Source organism: Quercus robur, chromosome 6 (genome assembly GCF_932294415.1).
Source record: "Quercus robur chromosome 6, dhQueRobu3.1, whole genome shotgun sequence".
Taxonomy (NCBI): domain Eukaryota; kingdom Viridiplantae; phylum Streptophyta; class Magnoliopsida; order Fagales; family Fagaceae; genus Quercus; species Quercus robur.
Window position 1 is genome coordinate 53246361 of NC_065539.1, and position 18253 is coordinate 53264613.

The 18253-nt window shown below is 33.5% G+C and overlaps 3 protein-coding genes across 4 annotated transcripts; 1 reads left to right on the forward strand and 2 right to left on the reverse strand.

The window, feature by feature from the left end:
* The first annotated feature begins 911 nt into the window (after positions 1 to 911).
* Positions 912 to 4027, forward strand: LOC126689486 (protein RDM1). 2 transcript variants are annotated; one of them, XM_050384697.1, is made up of 3 exons: positions 912 to 1076; positions 2285 to 2473; positions 3498 to 4027. In XM_050384697.1, the coding sequence occupies exons 2-3, from the start codon at positions 2302 to 2304 to the stop codon at positions 3863 to 3865; spliced, it is 540 nt and encodes a 179-aa protein (XP_050240654.1). In that variant the 5' UTR covers positions 912 to 1076; positions 2285 to 2301; the 3' UTR covers positions 3866 to 4027. The 2 variants fall into 2 exon arrangements, with proteins under 2 accessions (XP_050240654.1, XP_050240655.1); XM_050384698.1 differs by lacking the exon at positions 912 to 1076 and having other exon boundaries at positions 2442 to 2573.
* LOC126689485 (pentatricopeptide repeat-containing protein At3g22690) lies at positions 3908 to 6947 on the reverse strand. Its single transcript, XM_050384696.1, has one exon. The coding sequence runs from the start codon at positions 6843 to 6845 to the stop codon at positions 4299 to 4301; it is 2547 nt and encodes an 848-aa protein (XP_050240653.1). The 5' UTR covers positions 6846 to 6947; the 3' UTR covers positions 3908 to 4298.
* A 2618-nt stretch (positions 6948 to 9565) lies between these two features.
* LOC126689487 (homocysteine S-methyltransferase 3) lies at positions 9566 to 15750 on the reverse strand. The gene is made up of 7 exons (XM_050384699.1): positions 15385 to 15750; positions 13035 to 13091; positions 12714 to 12940; positions 12049 to 12178; positions 11054 to 11257; positions 10364 to 10435; positions 9566 to 9785 (listed from the first exon to the last, which is right to left on the reverse strand). Exons 1-7 carry the CDS (start codon positions 15577 to 15579, stop codon positions 9642 to 9644), a joined length of 1029 nt encoding a protein of 342 aa, XP_050240656.1. The 5' UTR covers positions 15580 to 15750; the 3' UTR covers positions 9566 to 9641.
* Positions 15751 to 18253: the final 2503 nt, after the last annotated feature.

Genomic DNA, 18253 nt, shown 5'->3' on the forward strand with positions numbered 1-18253 from the left:
GGTTCCCTTAAAGGAACCTTTTCCATAGCTGTCACCTCTTCAGCCCAAGGTTCTTCGGGGTATTTTTGAGATTTAATTATTAGTTGGGTATTTTAGACATTACACAATAAAATATTTTTAAAATCAAACTATTTCGTTAAGGTTTAACATATAAGGTATGATGTAGTGTATATTTGGCTATTTGATCATTTTCTAAACATAATAAGTGGAAAATTGTTCAGTTTTGAAGTTTAACAAAGGAATTGTGAAACATAAGGGGAATTACTTTTTCCAATTTATTTACATTTAAATAAATATTATTCTTTTAGAGCATTCACAATTGGCCTTGCAAATGGCATATGTAAGTAAATTTTAGCATTAAAGTACTAAAAGGCCCTAGCATTTGGCCTTGTATTGGTCTGGTACCCTAACAAAATTTGCAATACTGCTTCAGTACTATCACAAAATTTGCGATGGTACTGTAGCAACATTCTAAATCCAAAAATTATTATTTTATTCTACTTACAAAAATCTGCCTCCTCTCTCCACTGACTCATTTTCTCTCTCTTCAGAATATATTATTTTATTATGTACATATATTATTTTAATGTATTGTATGGTAAAATAAAAGTTGGGATGTTGAGTGTATTGTACAATGGTACCGTATAATTAATAAAATAGTTTTTTGAGATGGTAAAATATGATGAAATTATAAGATGGGAATGCTATTATGTTTTGGAGTTCAAAATAAATATTATCTGTAATCAAATAAATAACATTTAAAAAAAAAAAAAAAAAACTGACTATAATTGGACCTAAAATTTGATTAAAAAAATTTTCTGATTGGACCTCGTAATCCTTTATTTCTGAATAAAGCAAAAAATTTGGCATGAGCATGAGGTCCGACACTGACTGGTTGGGGCCTTTAGTGTAGCACTGTAGCCTGTCCCATATAAAAGGTCCACGCTTCTTTTACAGTCACCTCTCTTTCACTCTCTCTCACTCACTCTCTCGGCAAATGGACCCACTTTGGTGAAATCAAAACCAGCAAAGGCTAAAATCACATTTCCCTGAAGAGTAATATTTGCCGTTCAAAGGTAAGTCCTTTTTCCCTCTTTACTGATTTTCTTCTCTTTGTTACTTAAAACAGTGTTTCAATTTCTGCAAAATCATGATGACCCAAATTTCTTTTTCTTTTTCTGAATTTGTCACCAACTGCTGTGGTCTCTTGTTTTTTTGAAATTTTGATTTAGACCCATGATTGGAAAATTAAGAAGGTTTGGAAATATAAACAAATTTAGAAGCAAGAATGATTCTGGAGTAAATGGGTGTTTTTTGTGCATGTTGTAAAGTGTCTATAATCAAATGGGTATCTTTTGTGCATAACAAGTTGTTTTAGATTGACATGCAAACTTGAAAAACAGATGTGGGGTTGGAATTTTTGTTCTCACTAGAGATAAAGGGGAAAGAATAAATTTAAAAAAGAGAAAAGAAAGAGCTTTGCTGGGTATTGGAAGACAGACCTGCTTTGAAGATATGGAAATAGCAGAGCCTAAAATGGTTTTTTAGAGCGACCCATTTAAATGTTTTGCTATATGTACTCAGCAGAATTAAAGTTTAGTTTGAGAGTACTTAGATCAGTGCATGCTATTAGTTTGTTTTGTGCCTAGTTAATTACTGCATGACCTTTTTGTTTCGTTGTCATAGTTCTTTTATAAGGGCAATTTAATTGTGTCTTTGGGTTTATTTTTGGATTAACTTTGGCCATCAAAGCTTTTAAGAGAATCAGTGGTTGGTGTGAAACATCAATTCAAGTCTTCACTTGTATGACATTTGTAGTCTTGAAGCAAAAGGAATTAGTGTTCAGCATGGCAAAACTATTGTTCATGCAAATAATAATAATATAAAAACCATGATTTGAATCTGATTTGAAGGCATTGACATTTATCCAAATTAATAGTAACACTAATTTATCTATATATCTATCGCTTAGCTGATGAACTAATGAATAGATGTATAAAGTTTCTCTAAAACCATTCGCCCTGTTTGATTTCTTTTGCATTTGTTCATTTTATTGTTATAAAGCTTTATGGTTTAAAATAGTACCAGAACTTTCTGTGTTAATATGTGCAGTATTTAATGTTTCTTCTTCTTTCTGCATTCTTATGTGGGTAGCATGCTTGTTGTCAGACTAAAAGAAGTTACTTTGATCCATCTAAGAGCATTGAACTTTTTTGTGTTACCGTATTTAAGTTCTCTTGGTTTCATTGACATGGATGAATAGTTGGCGGTTTATCTTCTTCAGGATACATTCTCTATACCATGAAGAGGTCATTGCCATGGAATGAGCAAATTGATGTTATATCATCAGATGATTCTTCTTCCTCGGACTCAGAGATGGATGGGTGTGATGGAAAGCAGCCAGTTGATGATGAGTGTGACAGCAAGCAGCCAATCGATGACGAGTACACTGGCAAAGAATTATCATATGAAGGTATTAGTATACTTCATATCAATTCATATTATAGAAAGAACCTTAGTCTGGGTTCTTTTTAGAATAACCTTCTACGAACTACCTATTCTGTTGAAACCAGGTATGCCTCTCCTCTGTTTTAAAAATAGCCCTTTTTATCTGTCGAAATTTCACTAATTATAATCACCTACCATTAATCTGCATTGAATAAATGGAGTTTGTAACTTATATTTTTCATTTATTTAACATATCCAACATAAATGAAGCATAATTATGCAAATATCTCAATGGGCCATAACATGGTGTTTCAATGCTATTTGTTCTATAAAATGGGTTTTATGGTGAAGCAGTTTCAGCATAACAGACTCAGTTGATTAAGATTAACTAGCTATTAGTTTTGCTTGTCCATTGATTTTGCAGCAGAGTGACTCATAAGTAAGTTGCTTTCTGTTTTAACCTTTGTAGTATGAGAATCTAAAGAATCTATCATATATGATGATAGTGAATACTATATTTTGGGACAACTAATGTAATTTTTTTTAACATTTCTGTTATCATCATGAAAACACTTTGTAGCTCCAAAGAAATTTATGTTAAGTTTCTTGCTCCCTCCGTTGTTCAGAAGCTGCTTTCCTTGTAAAAAGGCCGATTCTCCATATATTTCTAGTCATGTCATATGCACATGTTCTCTGCTAGATCATTTTGAGATTCTGCAAGTTGGATAAAACAAATGGGAAATATTTGATACCTGAATCTTGCATGCCGATCAAGATGAAAAAAAAAAAAAAAAAACCTTCAAGTTATTACGTTGTTTGTTTGAGTTGTGCTAGCTTTTGTTGACATATTTTGCTTAGGTCTCAGCATGTAGGAACCTCTTAGAAGCTTTCTCTGGTTCATAACAATTGTGGACCCCATTTTTCAAATTGCAATGTAGATTAGTTCCCATCTTTCATTGTACCTCTGTTTTACCTTCATGAGTCCTTAGCATTGATCTCATTTGCACAAATGCCGTTATTTCATAAACATTCTTTTTTTCGTGTCGCAGATGCGTTAATCAAAAGTGCAGAAATGTATCAGGAATACATGAAGCATATCCCAATTCCAACACACCGTGGCTCTGTTATTCCATTTACCTCATGGATGGGATTAGGCAAATCCATTAAGCAGTTATACAATCAGCCTTTGCACTACCTCACCAATATTCTCCTAAAACAGTGGGATCAATTGAGGATTGGCAGTGAGGATGAATGTAAGCCTTTGGATACCTTAGTTCACCCTTGTAAAGCTGAAGCCACCATCTGGCTTATTGAAGAAGTCCACCGGCACACCTCATCTCATCTTCATTTAGCCAAACTTTGGCTTTCAGACCCATTGCACCATACTTTTATTGATTCCATTTTCCCAAAATTATGAAACCATATACTGAAAGGCCAGGCCCTTCAGTTTTCACTGGCCTTTGCGCTGATTCTGTAAAATGTCATCTACAGCTGTTAGATTTGATCAGGACCTGTATCTAATAAATTCAGTATGAAAGAGAGCTTTTATCTTGTTTATGCATTCTATTTTCCCCCTTTACCATAATTGTTTACTTTTGACATAAGTTGCTGTTGGAAGAATGTCTGCTCACTCTCATTTATTCTTGATTTGTTTATTTTATATCGAACAATGTTCTCTTGGTCGGAGTTTAAAATTGCAATGGTCATTCTTTGCTGCAAACAATTGGAATTAAACTGATACATAGTTTGGTCAAATTTTAATTGACATTATCAACAAATATATTTATTATACTGAGTGTTTAAGTACAAATGAATCATTTTGTTTGTTTCTTTCTTTTTGTAAAGTTCCACTACCAATAATCACAACAAGAACAATTCCCTTGCCGAAAAAAGTGAAACCTGCTATTGTCCCGGACAATAATTTCCCTTTCATATATTCTTGATACTAATTTGGAAAACGAGTGGCAATCAGCACATATACGGAGATTCTTAACAACACGAATTGGCGTTCCTTGACCTGTACTGATAAGACCAAAAGCTATGGCTAATTTCTCACTATGTTGGCTAAGCAAGTACTCTTTCTCATGCTCATCAACATCAAGCATAACATTGGTTAAATCAGGAACATGGCCTGCATGCTTGAGTCTGCAATTTATTTCTTGTAGCATCATTGCAATGTGGGCCTTTTCTGGGTGTGATTCATCACCAGAGGTGAACTCATGGATTATGCCATTAACCTGCATTGAACTTGATCCAGGCACTTTATGGATGCCTTTTTCTTTCAATTGTAACCTCACTTTTGCAACTTCATTCCATTTCCCAGCAGATGCATATATGTTTGAGAGAAGCACATGAATCCCTGTCCTATCAGGAGCCAATTCAGTTATCCTTTCAGCTGCATGTGCTGCCAATTTGACGTTTTTATGTGTCCGGCAAGCAGCTAAAAGAGACCCCCAAATCACATCATTAGGTTCCATGGGCATGCTCTTTATGAGATCAATAGCTTCTTCCAACAACCCAGCTCTGCCAAGTAAATCAACCATGCACCCATAATGGACAATTTGAGGGTAGATTCCATGGATTTCCTTCATTGACCTGAAAAGATGCCACCCTTGATCCACAAACCTGCAACGGCTGCATGCTGTCAGTAGTGCCACAAAGACTACCTCATCGGGTTTCACCCCTTGCCTAAGCATCTCATTGAAAAGCTCCACAGCTCGCTCCCCGTTTCCCTCCATTGCCATTGCTCCAATGGCTGCAGTCCAAGCAGAAACATCTCTTTTTGCCATCTTATTGAAAATTTGTATTGCACTTTCAGTGTCACCACACCTGGCAAACATGTCAACCAAGGCTGTGCCAAGCCGCATGTCACAGTGAATATTATTCTTTTCAATGTAGGTAAGGATCCACTTCGCAAGATCAAGAGCTCCTAAATACCCACAAGCAGATGCAACGCCCACCATTGTCACCCTATCTGCTTTAATCCCTTCATTCTGCATCTCTCGGAAAAGTTCAATCGCCTCCTCAAACATGCTCTCTTGGACCAAAGCATTTACCATTGTGTTCCAGGACACAAGATCATTCTCTGGCATTTCATTGAAAATTTCCCAAGCTGACTCTACATTATCATTTCCAATTAAACCTGCAATCAATGAGTTCCATGACACCAAAGTCTTCTTTGACATACAGTTAAAAACTCTGTGAGCCATTTCTTGTTTAGCACACTTCATGTACATGTCTATCATGGCATTAGAAATGTTATCCCAACTTTCTAGTCCATTTCTTAAAACATAACCATGGCACTGCTTTCCAAATAGAAGATCGCCTAATTGTGCACATGCTGAGATTGCTGATAACATTGTAACTCTGTCTGGTCGTGGTCCCTGTTGCAGCATCTCACCAAAAACAGCAAGAGCATCTCTCACAAGTCCTTGCCGCACATAATTTGACATGATAGTATTGCATAGAACCAAATTCCTATCAACACATTCATCGAAAAGCCTCTTTGCACTACCAATAGCTCCACATTTCATGTACATATCAACAAGCGCATTCACCATAAGCGTGTTACACTTTACTCCTTCCTCACCCACATAAGCACTTACCTTCTCACCCAATTCAAGATCCTTCAACTTTGCACAAGCCGAAATCACACACACCATCGTAACCGAATTGGGTGTAATACCCGTCTCCACCATTTCAAAAAACAAAGAAACTGCATCCCCTGGACAATCCCTCCTAGCATAGCCACAAATCAAACTCGTCCACGACACAACATTTCTCTCAAGCATCCCATCAAACACTTTCCGTGCATACTCCATCTTTCCACACTCTGCATACAAATGAATCAAAGAATTACCAATAAACACATCTTCCTCTAAACCCATCTTAACAACTACTCCATGAACTTGAATTCCCTCACAAAACCCAACAATCTTCGCACACGCGCTTAGTACAAAAGGAAACGTGAACTTATCAGGCACAATACCCGCAATCACCATTTCAATATAAAGCAAGATAGCTGCATCACCAAACCCAGCTGAAGAGTAACCTCTAATCAAAGAATTGTGCATGAACAAAGACCCAATACTCCCCTCATCTTCTCTATAAAGTTTGAATGCATTTTGAGCATAATCTAAGCTTTCAAGAGTGCCCATTTGGGCACACGCAGCAATTAGCTTGGACACAGTAGAGGGACTATGAGTGAGGCCTTTCTTTGTGAAGTGTGACTGTACTTGCTTGAGTTCTTTGATGGATTTGCAATTCTGGAAAGACCCAGTTGGAGAGGGGTCTTTGGATGTGGTCTTGGGGTCATTTTGGTTGGTGGGAGTTATGAAGGTTGGAGTGGCTGAGACCAGAGGAGACAGTGGAAGAAGGGTTACAGCCATAGTATTCATTATGGTGTTGGGTGCTAACTAACTAAACTGAAAGTTCTTGAATTGGCTCCCTCTATTTATATATTGGTTGACGAAATTGTGTGTTTGAATCAGTTTTTTTTTTTTTTTTTTTTCTTTTTAAAAAATTTTAAATCTTGATGCTTTTTTTTTTCTTCCTAAAAAATAAATACAAGTACAATTGTATGTAGAAAACTTTTGAAGGTTTAACTAAGTCGGCAATCAAAATGAGATGAGATTTTAAACTAGAACAAACAAACCATTGAACTGACAAAAACCAACATCCAATTTTCAATGGAACATATCTTGCAATGTCATGTTCCCCATATCAATTGTTGATGCAGTTGGTTATAGAGTGGATCAATTTGTTGAGTACAATTGAGCTAACTAAAAATGTTTTTATTCAGTTCGATTCTAATATTCTAAGTTAGAGACTTCTGTGCTTCTACCATTTTGGACAAATTGTTTGTGTTAATATATACTCAAGGACGAAGTCGGGTATTTGCTTCGGGAACCAGACTGTAATATCAAAATATAATTAAAAACATTCATGTATGCATACAAAGAGCATCAGTATTGGTGGTGTCAAAAATTTAGCAATTTGACACCAAAAAAACTATTTTATTTATTTTACCACCTCAGTACTTTACAAAACAATCAATATTAGTGGTTTTATTTTAGGTTTCAACATAATAAAATAATATATCCATTATAATAAATTAATATATTCACAATGTGAACACAATAAATAATCTAACCGGGTAAATACAATAATTTTTTTTATAAAATATTTGAGCTACAGTGCACTCACAAAGATGGCGGTGCACTGTAGCGCAACAGCAAAAAATTATTGCTTTGACTCCACCAATGCAGCCCCAATTTTGTAGTTTGTGGTGCTAAATATAGCAATTTAACTTTTTAGCACCACCAATACTAATACTCACTCATGTATCCATGTGCATATATGCATGCATGTGTATGTGTTTGCTTAAAATAGTTGGTAGCAAACAATTTCATGCTTTTTGAGAAAGGAGTAAACTAACACCAAATGAAGGTTCTTGAATCAATTTATATTTTGGACTTTGGAACATTATAAGCTTTAATTAGATATCATTCTTTCATATAAGATTGTATAAAGATCAGTAAGAAATCATCATAAAATATTGAGAACTTCTATAACTAAAAAACGAATATAAATTACAAATTTGTATTGCATCTATAATATACATATTGCTTTATTGTTTATACATATAAGATTTTATTAACATGTGCCCTAAGGGCACACAATAGTATATCATTTTTAAAATAAGTTTTATCGGGAATTGAAAAAGTTTTGACAATTTTTTCAATTCCCGATAAAATTTTTGTAAAAATGGATTTGTTAATGTATGCCATAAGGGTATACATTAATCGGACCCATATGTATAAAACATAGGGCACTTTTCTAAAGAAAAGCCATTTGGACTCACCTCAATCTAATAAAACCTACGAGCAACTAACCCCATGTCCAAAACCAGTGGCCAAATAATTTAGGAGCATTCAACCTTGATAGGCTAAGCAATTTATGCTCATGCCCAAGGGCACATATTGCTTTATTCTCATTTATCATATGATTGTTGCTTAATTAAGAGTTCAAATCTCTTGAATATTAGAATTTAAAAGATTAAAGTTCTTTTCTTTTGAGAGTGGGGAGCCCTATTATTCCCTGCCCCAATACATAGCTTCATGAAGTCTATTTTGTGCGTAATAAGTTTATATTAGTCTCAAATCATGCTAGATTTACTACTAAAAACTATACAGTCCTAACTTGTTAACTTTAATATAATTTCTTTAAAATTTTATTTATTAGGTCCTCATAGACAAGTGGATATAATCAACTAATTTAAGTTTCTCAAAATAAATAAATAAATAAATAAAACTAATTTAAAAAGTAGTCTTCAAGCTGCAAGTGTAATCACTTGGTTATGCAGTTAGCTCCAATGTCTCCAATTTAAAACCACCGCAGACTTTCTAAAGTTCCTAGATAGCCTGAGCTGGAGTTCATTCTTTATTAAATTTTTATTTTTTTACTTTTTGTTTATTGCCTTGTCTTTTTTCTTGTATACCATATACTTCGGTAGCACCCTTTTGCATGTTTGAAGGAATTTTACTTATAAAAAAAGGGGTAATTTCACTTCATTCACTTGTGATTTGGGTTAATTACACATTTACACCTTACCTACTTATGGTTTAAAAAGAATCACTTTACCTACTTGAGATTAAATTCGTTATTTAGCCGTAACCCACCTCCCAGCCTTTCAAAAAACCAATAAAACTAAATAGAGGTCATGTTCTTTTGGAAGGAACTCAAAGAAAAGGTGCTTTTCATTATCTATTAATAGAACTTCTATGAAAAGATTATCTGCACAAATTAAATTATTGTTGTTCCACTCTTACTATTTCATTTTATGCTCTATCAAGTGCAGTATGTTACATGTCTAATCTCACTGCTAATTTAAACTTTGGTTACTTATAATAGGGAAAAGAAAAAAAGAATGTGCGACATTTGGCAATTAATGGAGCATAAAATGGAACAATCATGCTTCAATGAGCCTGTCTTTTTTCTTTCTTCTCTTTTATGCCAGTCATGCTTTTTTTATGAAGGACTGAGAGTGAGAGAATCTCAGATAACCATTCTCCACATTTTGTTGTTTATTTCTTTGATTGTATGAGACTAGGAAGCAAGTCAAAAGAACCATTCCATCTTATTATTATTAAATTACATCTCAACATTCTTGAAAATTTAGGGTGGTAACAGAATTAGTTTTTATCACAGAGAGCCGTGGCTATGCCTCTAATAGTTTTGGGAGTTGTCCTGCAGCACCCACCAAAAAGAGAAGCCCCAGCCTCCCTCCACTTGACTATGTATGAAACAAAATCTTCATCTACATTCCCACTTGATTTCTGCAATAGAAAATCGTTTAACTTTAGTGCTTTGAGGAAATATTAAGCACCATCAGAACCTACTATCTAGGAGCTCAAACATCCATCAAAGAGTAAACCATGCAGCAGGTGGATTCAGTATACATTTCAAGAAATGCAGTAAACCATGCAGCAGGTGAATTGAGTATATATTTCAAGAAATGCCCCCTTTTTCAACTTGGAAGATTAAGAATTACATACTTGTAAAAGAAAAGGCTTACAAAGTAACATGCAATGAATGCAATTGATGTCACTTCAACTACATAATAATTATGTCTAAAGTATTTTTTTTGAGATAGGCTACACCGTTACAATGGCATATCATTTTGTAAGGTTTATGTAATAAAAATTACTCTCTCGCATCACTCTAATGGTAAATTATTGACAAGTGTGTTTTCAGAAGACCGGAGATTAGTGTCAATGAAGGATTGATATAAGCTAATTCTGTTAAACTATGCCTTACATCATGAATATGCAATTATTCTTAGTGATCCTAAATGGTGTATTAATAAACGATTGTCCTAAAAGCAATAAGCAATAGAGTAAGGCAAGCAACTCACCACCCATTGCTTGGTCTGACCATCATAAGTCTCACCACTGTTGGGATATATCAGAACCGGTTTACTCGTTACCTGCCAAAGAGTTGGCCAGAGACATCATTTCAAAATTTTCAAAATGTTAAGAAGGCAATTGTGAAATTCATCAGTAGCAGTAAATTATCATCCTAATGCTTCACTTGAGAGATCACTAGAAGAGACAGGCTAGAGATATATCATGACAAATGTTAAGCAGGATAAGTGTAAAATTTATCAGCAGCATTATAACCCTAATGCTTCATTTGTCTTTTAATTTGAAGTGACCATAAGAGTAAATTGTTGCAAAACGAAAAATAGAATGCAGGCATGACTGGCATAAAATGCTGTACCTAAAGGAACAGGAGGAAGAACTAATGTTTGCAAGTCTTTGGACGTTAACCAAGAAATAAACAAACAATCAAAGGCAAACAGCAGGAGTATTGTTAATTTTATAAGCCATAAAGCTAGAGAATCTTTTTGTAAGAGGTGTGTTGCAGTTTGAATTATTAAAATCTGAGATCACATGAAGATCTTGTCACAAGGAATATATGCTTAGTAATGAATTATTAGGGGCACCTAACCCAATTCCTTCAAAAGTTCTGGATAAAATAAGTTGATACAGAATCTCTATCAGAATGTAATCTCATAAATAAGCATCAACCCCAAAAATTGTACCTTTCGAATAGATGTAATCAGTCCATGGATAAATCTAGGAGGGGTACAGTTGATCCCAACAGCAACAACTTGCTTGCATGAATCTGCAATGGAGACACACTCCGAAATAGGATCACCACTAACCACATTAATTCCATCCTTAGAATTGAACGAAAACCATGCTGGAATTTCTATGCCTTCTTCTTCCAGAAGCTCAGCATATGCCTGCATTATAAAGAAAAATCAATGAATGTGTTACAGCCAGAGGTAAAGGTCATATTGGAACTAGTGCATATGCACATAATTAAAAAGAAAAAGGAAAAATATCAAAATATCAAGATAGATTTTTCAAAATTTTAATAGCAAAAATGTAGATAGGTATTCTGACTTCTGACTAGAGTGACAACCTCATTTCTGGATTACAAATTTTGACAACAAATGAGATGATTGAAAGACTTTTAACCTTATTAATGTGTGATACCAACTAATTCCTTTCAATGCATTGGCATTCTGTGGATTTTGGAACAATTCAAGACCCCTGTAGACTTTGTCCCACCACTTAAGGTTTCAATTAAAATTATGAAATTCACATTTGACTTGTTTTCTTCCCAGACCCATAAAGAAAGTGAAAAAAGGACAAATGGCTTGTTATTTTCACTTGAGTAAGGAGGATATTTGTTAAATCAGAAAGGCATAATTAAGATACGAACTAAAGCTATCAAGTTGATTTTGGAATTAAAAAAGAACAAATGTAAGCAAAGTATATATGAGGTTCACATAGTATTCAATATATGATTTTATAAGGAACTAGCTAACAAATTAATGAATGTGCTCTTTCATGAGAGAACCTCCAGTGAAACTACAGATGAAAAAGAATGATGGCTAGCACAAATCAGAAAACAAAATTGAGGCAGGTTGGCTAGAATTATCCGCTGGTAGTATAGACAGACATATACTGTAAGTAGATTGAAAGGTTCAATGGCTAGCACTTGGAAAAAAGCAAAATAGCATGGTACCTTTGCCTCTAGCTTATTTGGAATTGTTTCAAACGCAATCAGGTCAGCACCTGAGTTGGCTAGAATCTGTACCCTTCTTCTATTAAAATCCTTCAATGTTTCCAAAGTGATTGCATCGCCGTAGTTCCCACTGTGAACAGAGAATAAGAAAAGTTATAGAGACATGTTGATGTATCACAATAAGATAATATAATACCCTAAAGTAAAAGAAAATGCATTTCAACCCTGGCCAACATGCCTGGCCATGTTGGACACTATACCTGCTTTAAGAACAAATTCTTGCCCAAAATTAAGATGGGCTATATAATCATGTCCAATTGTCCACTACTAAAAGAAATGGCCAATCATCCATGTTCTACACGTCAAATGTGCAAGCATCTCTACCATTATCATTCGAGCAATGCAATTAAATAACAAGTGACTCACTTACATCAGTCACATTCACATACACAGCGATGTGCTTTGTGACAGATGCTACAAACTTATCCTTTTTCACAACTTGCTGTCACTAACGTTACTTTTATTATGCGCCAATCACAATATACAGTTGTGAAAATCTTTATGTCACTAGAGTTATTGTTTGTAATTAGATATAAAGCAAATGTCAATATCAATGAAGACCAACTTTAGAAATTAATTACTCCCTGGAGACCAAGTTCACACACCTATACTCAGAACCATCAGCTAGATAAGCTCCATAGCTTCCAACAGAAGCTGCAACCAAAATTGGACGTCTTGAAGTCCTTCCATTTTCCATGAAATCCCAAGAGTCTTTTGTGCATCGGTCATAGTAAATTTCCCGTGCCTCACATGCAATTTCTACACTTTTCCTAAGCAAAGCTTCGGCTTCTTCCTTAGAGAAGCCTTTAGCCTCAAATCCCTGAATCGTGGCCTATGCCAAATATGAAACATGGTAACTTTGATTAATAAGAAAAAATGCTATAGGTGAAAATAAAGTAACATGGAAAGGGGGTCTGAAAAATTACCTGATAAGATGCTGTAAGTATGATATTAGCTCCAGCATCAAGATAATCTAGATGAACCTGTTAAATCAATCAAGTCCATTAACAAAAAATGCATATCAACTGTTAAATCAAGCTTAGCCCCTTTTTTTTTTTTAACAAATTAAAGGGGATCATTATTCATTTTGTCAAAAAATCTTGAAAGATTTGAGGGGGAAGATAATTTTGGTTGGAAGAGCGCTAAATATAATATAATCTAGGATAATTCCTCTGATCCATTACATGGCAATTCAAATGACTAATTACTTGCACTTTTAGTCACATTACTCTTTTTTTTTTTTTTTAATATAAAGTCACATTACTTATTTAATGAATCAACTTACTTATTTAAAACAAATCGATGACAGTTTTATAAATTGTTACATTGGGTTAGAGAGATTCTTTCAAACTCGTTTGAAGGAAAATTCAACCTTATAATTTTGCTACACTTGTGTTATACAAAGTTGACACTCTAAGATAAGGACGTGTGACACATGCCGAGTAATATATGGTTGTTTCTAATTTGGATAATAAGAATATTCTTTTCTTTTTGTTTATTTTTTTTTTTACCCCTTTGTTTTCATCCTTATCATCCCATTTTCTTTTTCACTCATTAAAAGTTAGAGAACCTCACCCTACTTACCTGTTACTATCAATATTATTGTGTTAAGTGTTAACAGTGTTTTGAAGAACAAATTGTAGTTGTAACCTCAATTGCATGAAAGAGACAGATGTCACGAAAGTTCAAGACCAGTTCACTTTAGTACAAATACTCAGGAGGAGAGTACAGGATAGCTTTCGACACCTCAGTGTCGGCAAAAAATTATTGTATTCCTTTTCCTTTTGTTTTCTTCTTTTTATGAATCAGGACTATACAACTGTGCTTATCTTATATATATATATATATATATATATATATTCGAATGAAAGTAAGTGCAGCAGCTCAGTGATATTGAGCTGTCCCACATCGGTGGGGTGCGTGTGATTGAGTTTATAACTTCTTCCGTATTATTGACTGTTGCATGCAGTTTTAGTAATGACGTGTGAGTTTAACGAAAAAATTATGAGCGTATTCCATGTCTGTGGGGTGTGTGTTTGGATTTATAACTTGTTCTGTATTACTAATTGTTGCATGCAATTTTAATAATGATGTATGAGTTAAAATATATATATATATATATATATATATATATATATATATATATATATATATTTTGATATAAACAACAAAATCAACTCCTTGCAAGTTGCAATCTTCACATAGCATAGGAATTGTATTCTCAGAACACGTGTATCAAAGTCCTCCAAACGTGTATGCTTATCACTTATCATGATACTTGTGTGTTGTGACTAATCCGCGAGATACCACGAAATGTTCGGGGGAAAAAATAGAAATAGTAAAAAAAAAAAAAAAAATCATTGTAACTTTATTCTATTCAAAAGGTTAATTAGCACTTAGATGACAATTTATATATATGTACAATTAATAACATGGATTGGAAAGACAAGAAAATATAAGAAACGTAATCAAATCAAACTTTCTATTGATGTTCACGGAATTATATTATGATCTTTTTTTCTAAAAATATAATTATATTTTGGTCTTAAAAATTAAAATTTTGCATATATGTGTCAGAAAATATACTCTCTTAACGTTCTATATATATATATATATATATATATAAATTGGACGAAAATTTTAGCAGATTTAAAGGGATTTATCATGCATAATAGATTACAAAATTTTATCGTTAAATAAAAGTCAAAATTCACAAATGTAATAAAACCAATATAGACGTGCATTCATTTCATACCAAAAATTGAAAGGGAATCAAATATTATTTTTGCTTCTCATAGTCATAGTCTATATAAACTAAATTACACTTTTAACCATTAAAATTTGAAATTATCATCTTTTATATTAAAATTTTTATTTATTTTGGTCCATAAGTTCGATTTTGTTTTCAAAATAGAGCTTCTAGTTAGCTCTAAATTACTCATTAAAATAAACTAAATAAATTAAAGAATCATCCAAATGAAAACAACCCTAAACTTAAAGGTTAAAGTGTAATTTAATATCTAAAAAACAAACTATGACCTCCCTCTCACCCTTAACGGTCATATTAGTCATAAAAATATTAATTCATCAAAAAATATTAGTCATAAAAATGAACTAAAATACCACCCAAATAAAAATGACCCTAAACTTGAAGGTTAAAAGTGTGATTTACAGTATTTAAAAAATAAAATTTTTCCTTTCATTTTCTAGGTTCGTATTTTTCAAAGAAGTTAAGAACCACATCATGAGAGAGAGAGAGAGAGAGAGAGAGAGTACCCTTCGGACAAGATGTGGGGAATCGACAAGGCACTTGGCGCTCCAAAGAGGGTCGTTGAGATCAGCCCCATGTCTTTCCAGCTCTGTCGCAAAGCCACCATCAATGACAACGTAGCCACCGCACTTTCCGATGAAGTCCGACATAAAAGTCGACGACGTTGTTGTTGTTGTCTCCACCATGTTTCCTGAACCCATGTTGTGAATTGTGATCACTCGGTGGTGTTTGTTTTTTTTCGTGGCGGTTTATGTAGCTTTAAATGCAAAACTTCGAAGTGTGTGCGTGAAATTGAAACCGAAGCACACTTTTATAGAGTACTAGAAAGTAGAAACTAGCTAAACAGGCGGTGGTTACTGTCCAATCTTCTTACATAGAAAACAACAATTTATAGAGGGAACACAACATCTCAAGTTACGAATATGCCCCCACCCCCATTATGTTTTTTGTTCGTCCAATAATAATAACAAGGTTCGGACTAATCTTTCCCAATAGTTAGTGAGTCTTGTCCTTATCCCTAATCGTCATATCAATTTTATTTTATATGATTTATTTACGTTGAGTGTGATATGATTAAGAATATCATTAGGTTTTTTCTCAATAAAATACATAACTTTTTTCTGTCACATGAATTGTCTTACAAATAATTGTAACTTATGTATATTAACAACAAAAGAAAAGTAGCAGAACCCCCTATTATAATTGTCTTTAACCATTCTTTTAAGCAAGCAAATAAAAAAAGGATAAAGATCATGAATTTTGGGTCAAAATCAAACTAATAACCATTTGTCCTTATAATTTGAAGTTATAAATCCATCAACTTTAATAAAATGTCCATGTCAAACTTGATGGTTCTAACTTCTAAGAATTTTGTAACTCAATAGTATTGTCTAGTCTTCTATATTAGGGAGCTCAAGTTCTACGTACACTGTGTTTGGAAAGGGAAGAAGGGAAGAGAAAAGAAAAGAAGGGAAAAGCAGGGAAAATAAGATCATCTCTGCTCTTTGGTTGTCCTAGGGAAAAGAAAATTTGATGAGTGGGAGTGATGCTTTTTTCATGGTCCCACAGTTTTTGAATCAACCCAATTTCGCCAGAAATGGTACGACGGCATAGAAATATTTTTCTGGGGTTCATCACTTTATATTTTAAATGACCAATATGCCCTTAATGAGGGCACAAAGGTAAAAGCATGCATTTATCCTTCCTCCTCTCTATGCAACCCAAACATATGAAAGACAGAATTTTCATGTTCTTTTCTATTCTTTCTTTTCTATATCCAAAGTCCAAACACATCAAAAGAAAATATTTTCTCCTCTCTTTCCTTTCCTTTCCATTTTTCTTTTCTCTTCCCTTTCCCTAGCTACAACCAAATATAGTGCTAATCTTCCTCCCTCCCCCACTTATAGTAATGGTTGAATTAAGAATAAAAAAATTCACGCATTTTGTTCCCATTCCATTAATAACTGCAATGGATGGAAAGTGCTACAAGTGCATTAAACATGATAATATTGTAAAAATATTTGGATTCAAAATTATAAAAATCGTGTTAAAACTCTAGGCATTTATTGAAACTTATGACTTTATAATTTCAAACTAGAAATATAGAAAATTAGTTTGCTTTTAACCCCCTTTTTTTTTTTTGGAAACGATTTTAACCCAAAATTGATGAGGTGGTTTTGTCTTTTTTTTTTTTTTTCCTTAATTTTAATTAGTAAGGGAAAGCATAGAAGTACCATATTTTTTCATATACAATGACAACGTAGTAATGTTCTTCTTGTTTTCCATTTAAAAAAAAAAAAAATTCTTCTTGTTATTCTTAACAATTCTATAGACTTTTATTGAATTTCGGAAATTTTTACATGGTTTTGGTTTTGAAGGACAATGCTACATACATAAAAATTTACAATATTTTTCACGATAACTAAATTGATAAACTTTTACTGATTTCATGTAGACCCACCTCTTAAATCTCGCTAATAATCTATCACGTTAGCAGTGGTAAATAGCTTTGTCAAATTTTTTTGTGTTCAGAAATTTTTTATTCAATTAAGAACGTGTAGGACTCAAAGACCAGCGAAAGAGAGAAGACGGAAGTAAAAGAAACGAGGTTTTGCATAAGTAATTGACAATTTGACACATTTCCCTAACAAGTAACAAGTTAGATGATCCTTGTTGAGATATACATCAGATCTCCTACACATGCCGTGTAGGAAATTCCAACCCCCCAAAATTAATGAATCGTTATCGTACTATGTTCCTACTTCCTACCTTTCTGCCTTAATATTCTCTCTTAAGTTGTCCAAAGTTTTCGTTTTTAAGTAAAGTCACAGATGTAATCTTTCTTGTTGTTTGAGAATTAAGATATAAAATATTCTATGTATTTTGTTATGTGCATGATGAGTGGATGCTCTAGCTGTCTTGTATAGAAGAGTCCAAAAAATCTAAGGAGGCACCTTTTAAACATCATTTATCACAACTTGCTTTGGTGTCAATTAGTGATTGAAGTTATAGACTCATGTGTAAGTGATGTAATTCAATTACTAATAGACATTCAAGCAAACTATGGCAAAATGTGTCTAAAACTTGGGAAGAGTCTAAATCTTATTTATTTATTATAAGATTTAGATGAGTGGATGTTCTAGTTGTCTTGCATGGGAGAGTCCAAAAAGTCTAAGGACGCACCTTTATACACACCCTCTATCATAACTTGCTTTGGTGCCAATTAGTGATTGAAGTTATTTGAGTTATAGACTCATGTGTAAGTGATGTAATTTAATCACCAACAGACATCCAAATAAGTTATAGCAAAATATATACCAAAAGTTGTGTCCATAAAATGACTCAAAAAAAGTCTAAATCTTATTTATTTATTAT

What these genes read in the sequence shown, in the direction of transcription:
- LOC126689486 (XM_050384697.1), top strand. Translation starts at nt 2,302, where the DNA reads ATGAAGAGGTCATTGCCATGGAATGAGCAAATTGATGTTATATCATCA. An exon ending in CAAAGAATTATCATATGAAG is followed by an intron (nt 2,474 to 3,497) that starts GTATTAGTATAC and finishes TTCGTGTCGCAG; the next exon opens with ATGCGTTAATCAAAAGTGCA.
- LOC126689485 (XM_050384696.1), bottom strand. Translation starts at nt 6,845, where the DNA reads ATGAATACTATGGCTGTAACCCTTCTTCCACTGTCTCCTCTGGTCTCA.
- LOC126689487 (XM_050384699.1), bottom strand. Translation starts at nt 15,579, where the DNA reads ATGGGTTCAGGAAACATGGTGGAGACAACAACAACAACGTCGTCGACT. An exon ending in TACTTACAGCATCTTATCAG is followed by an intron (nt 12,941 to 13,034) that starts GTAATTTTTCAG and finishes TATTTGGCATAG; the next exon opens with GCCACGATTCAGGGATTTGA. An exon ending in GTCAGACCAAGCAATGGGTG is followed by an intron (nt 9,786 to 10,363) that starts GTGAGTTGCTTG and finishes TTTCTATTGCAG; the next exon opens with AAATCAAGTGGGAATGTAGA.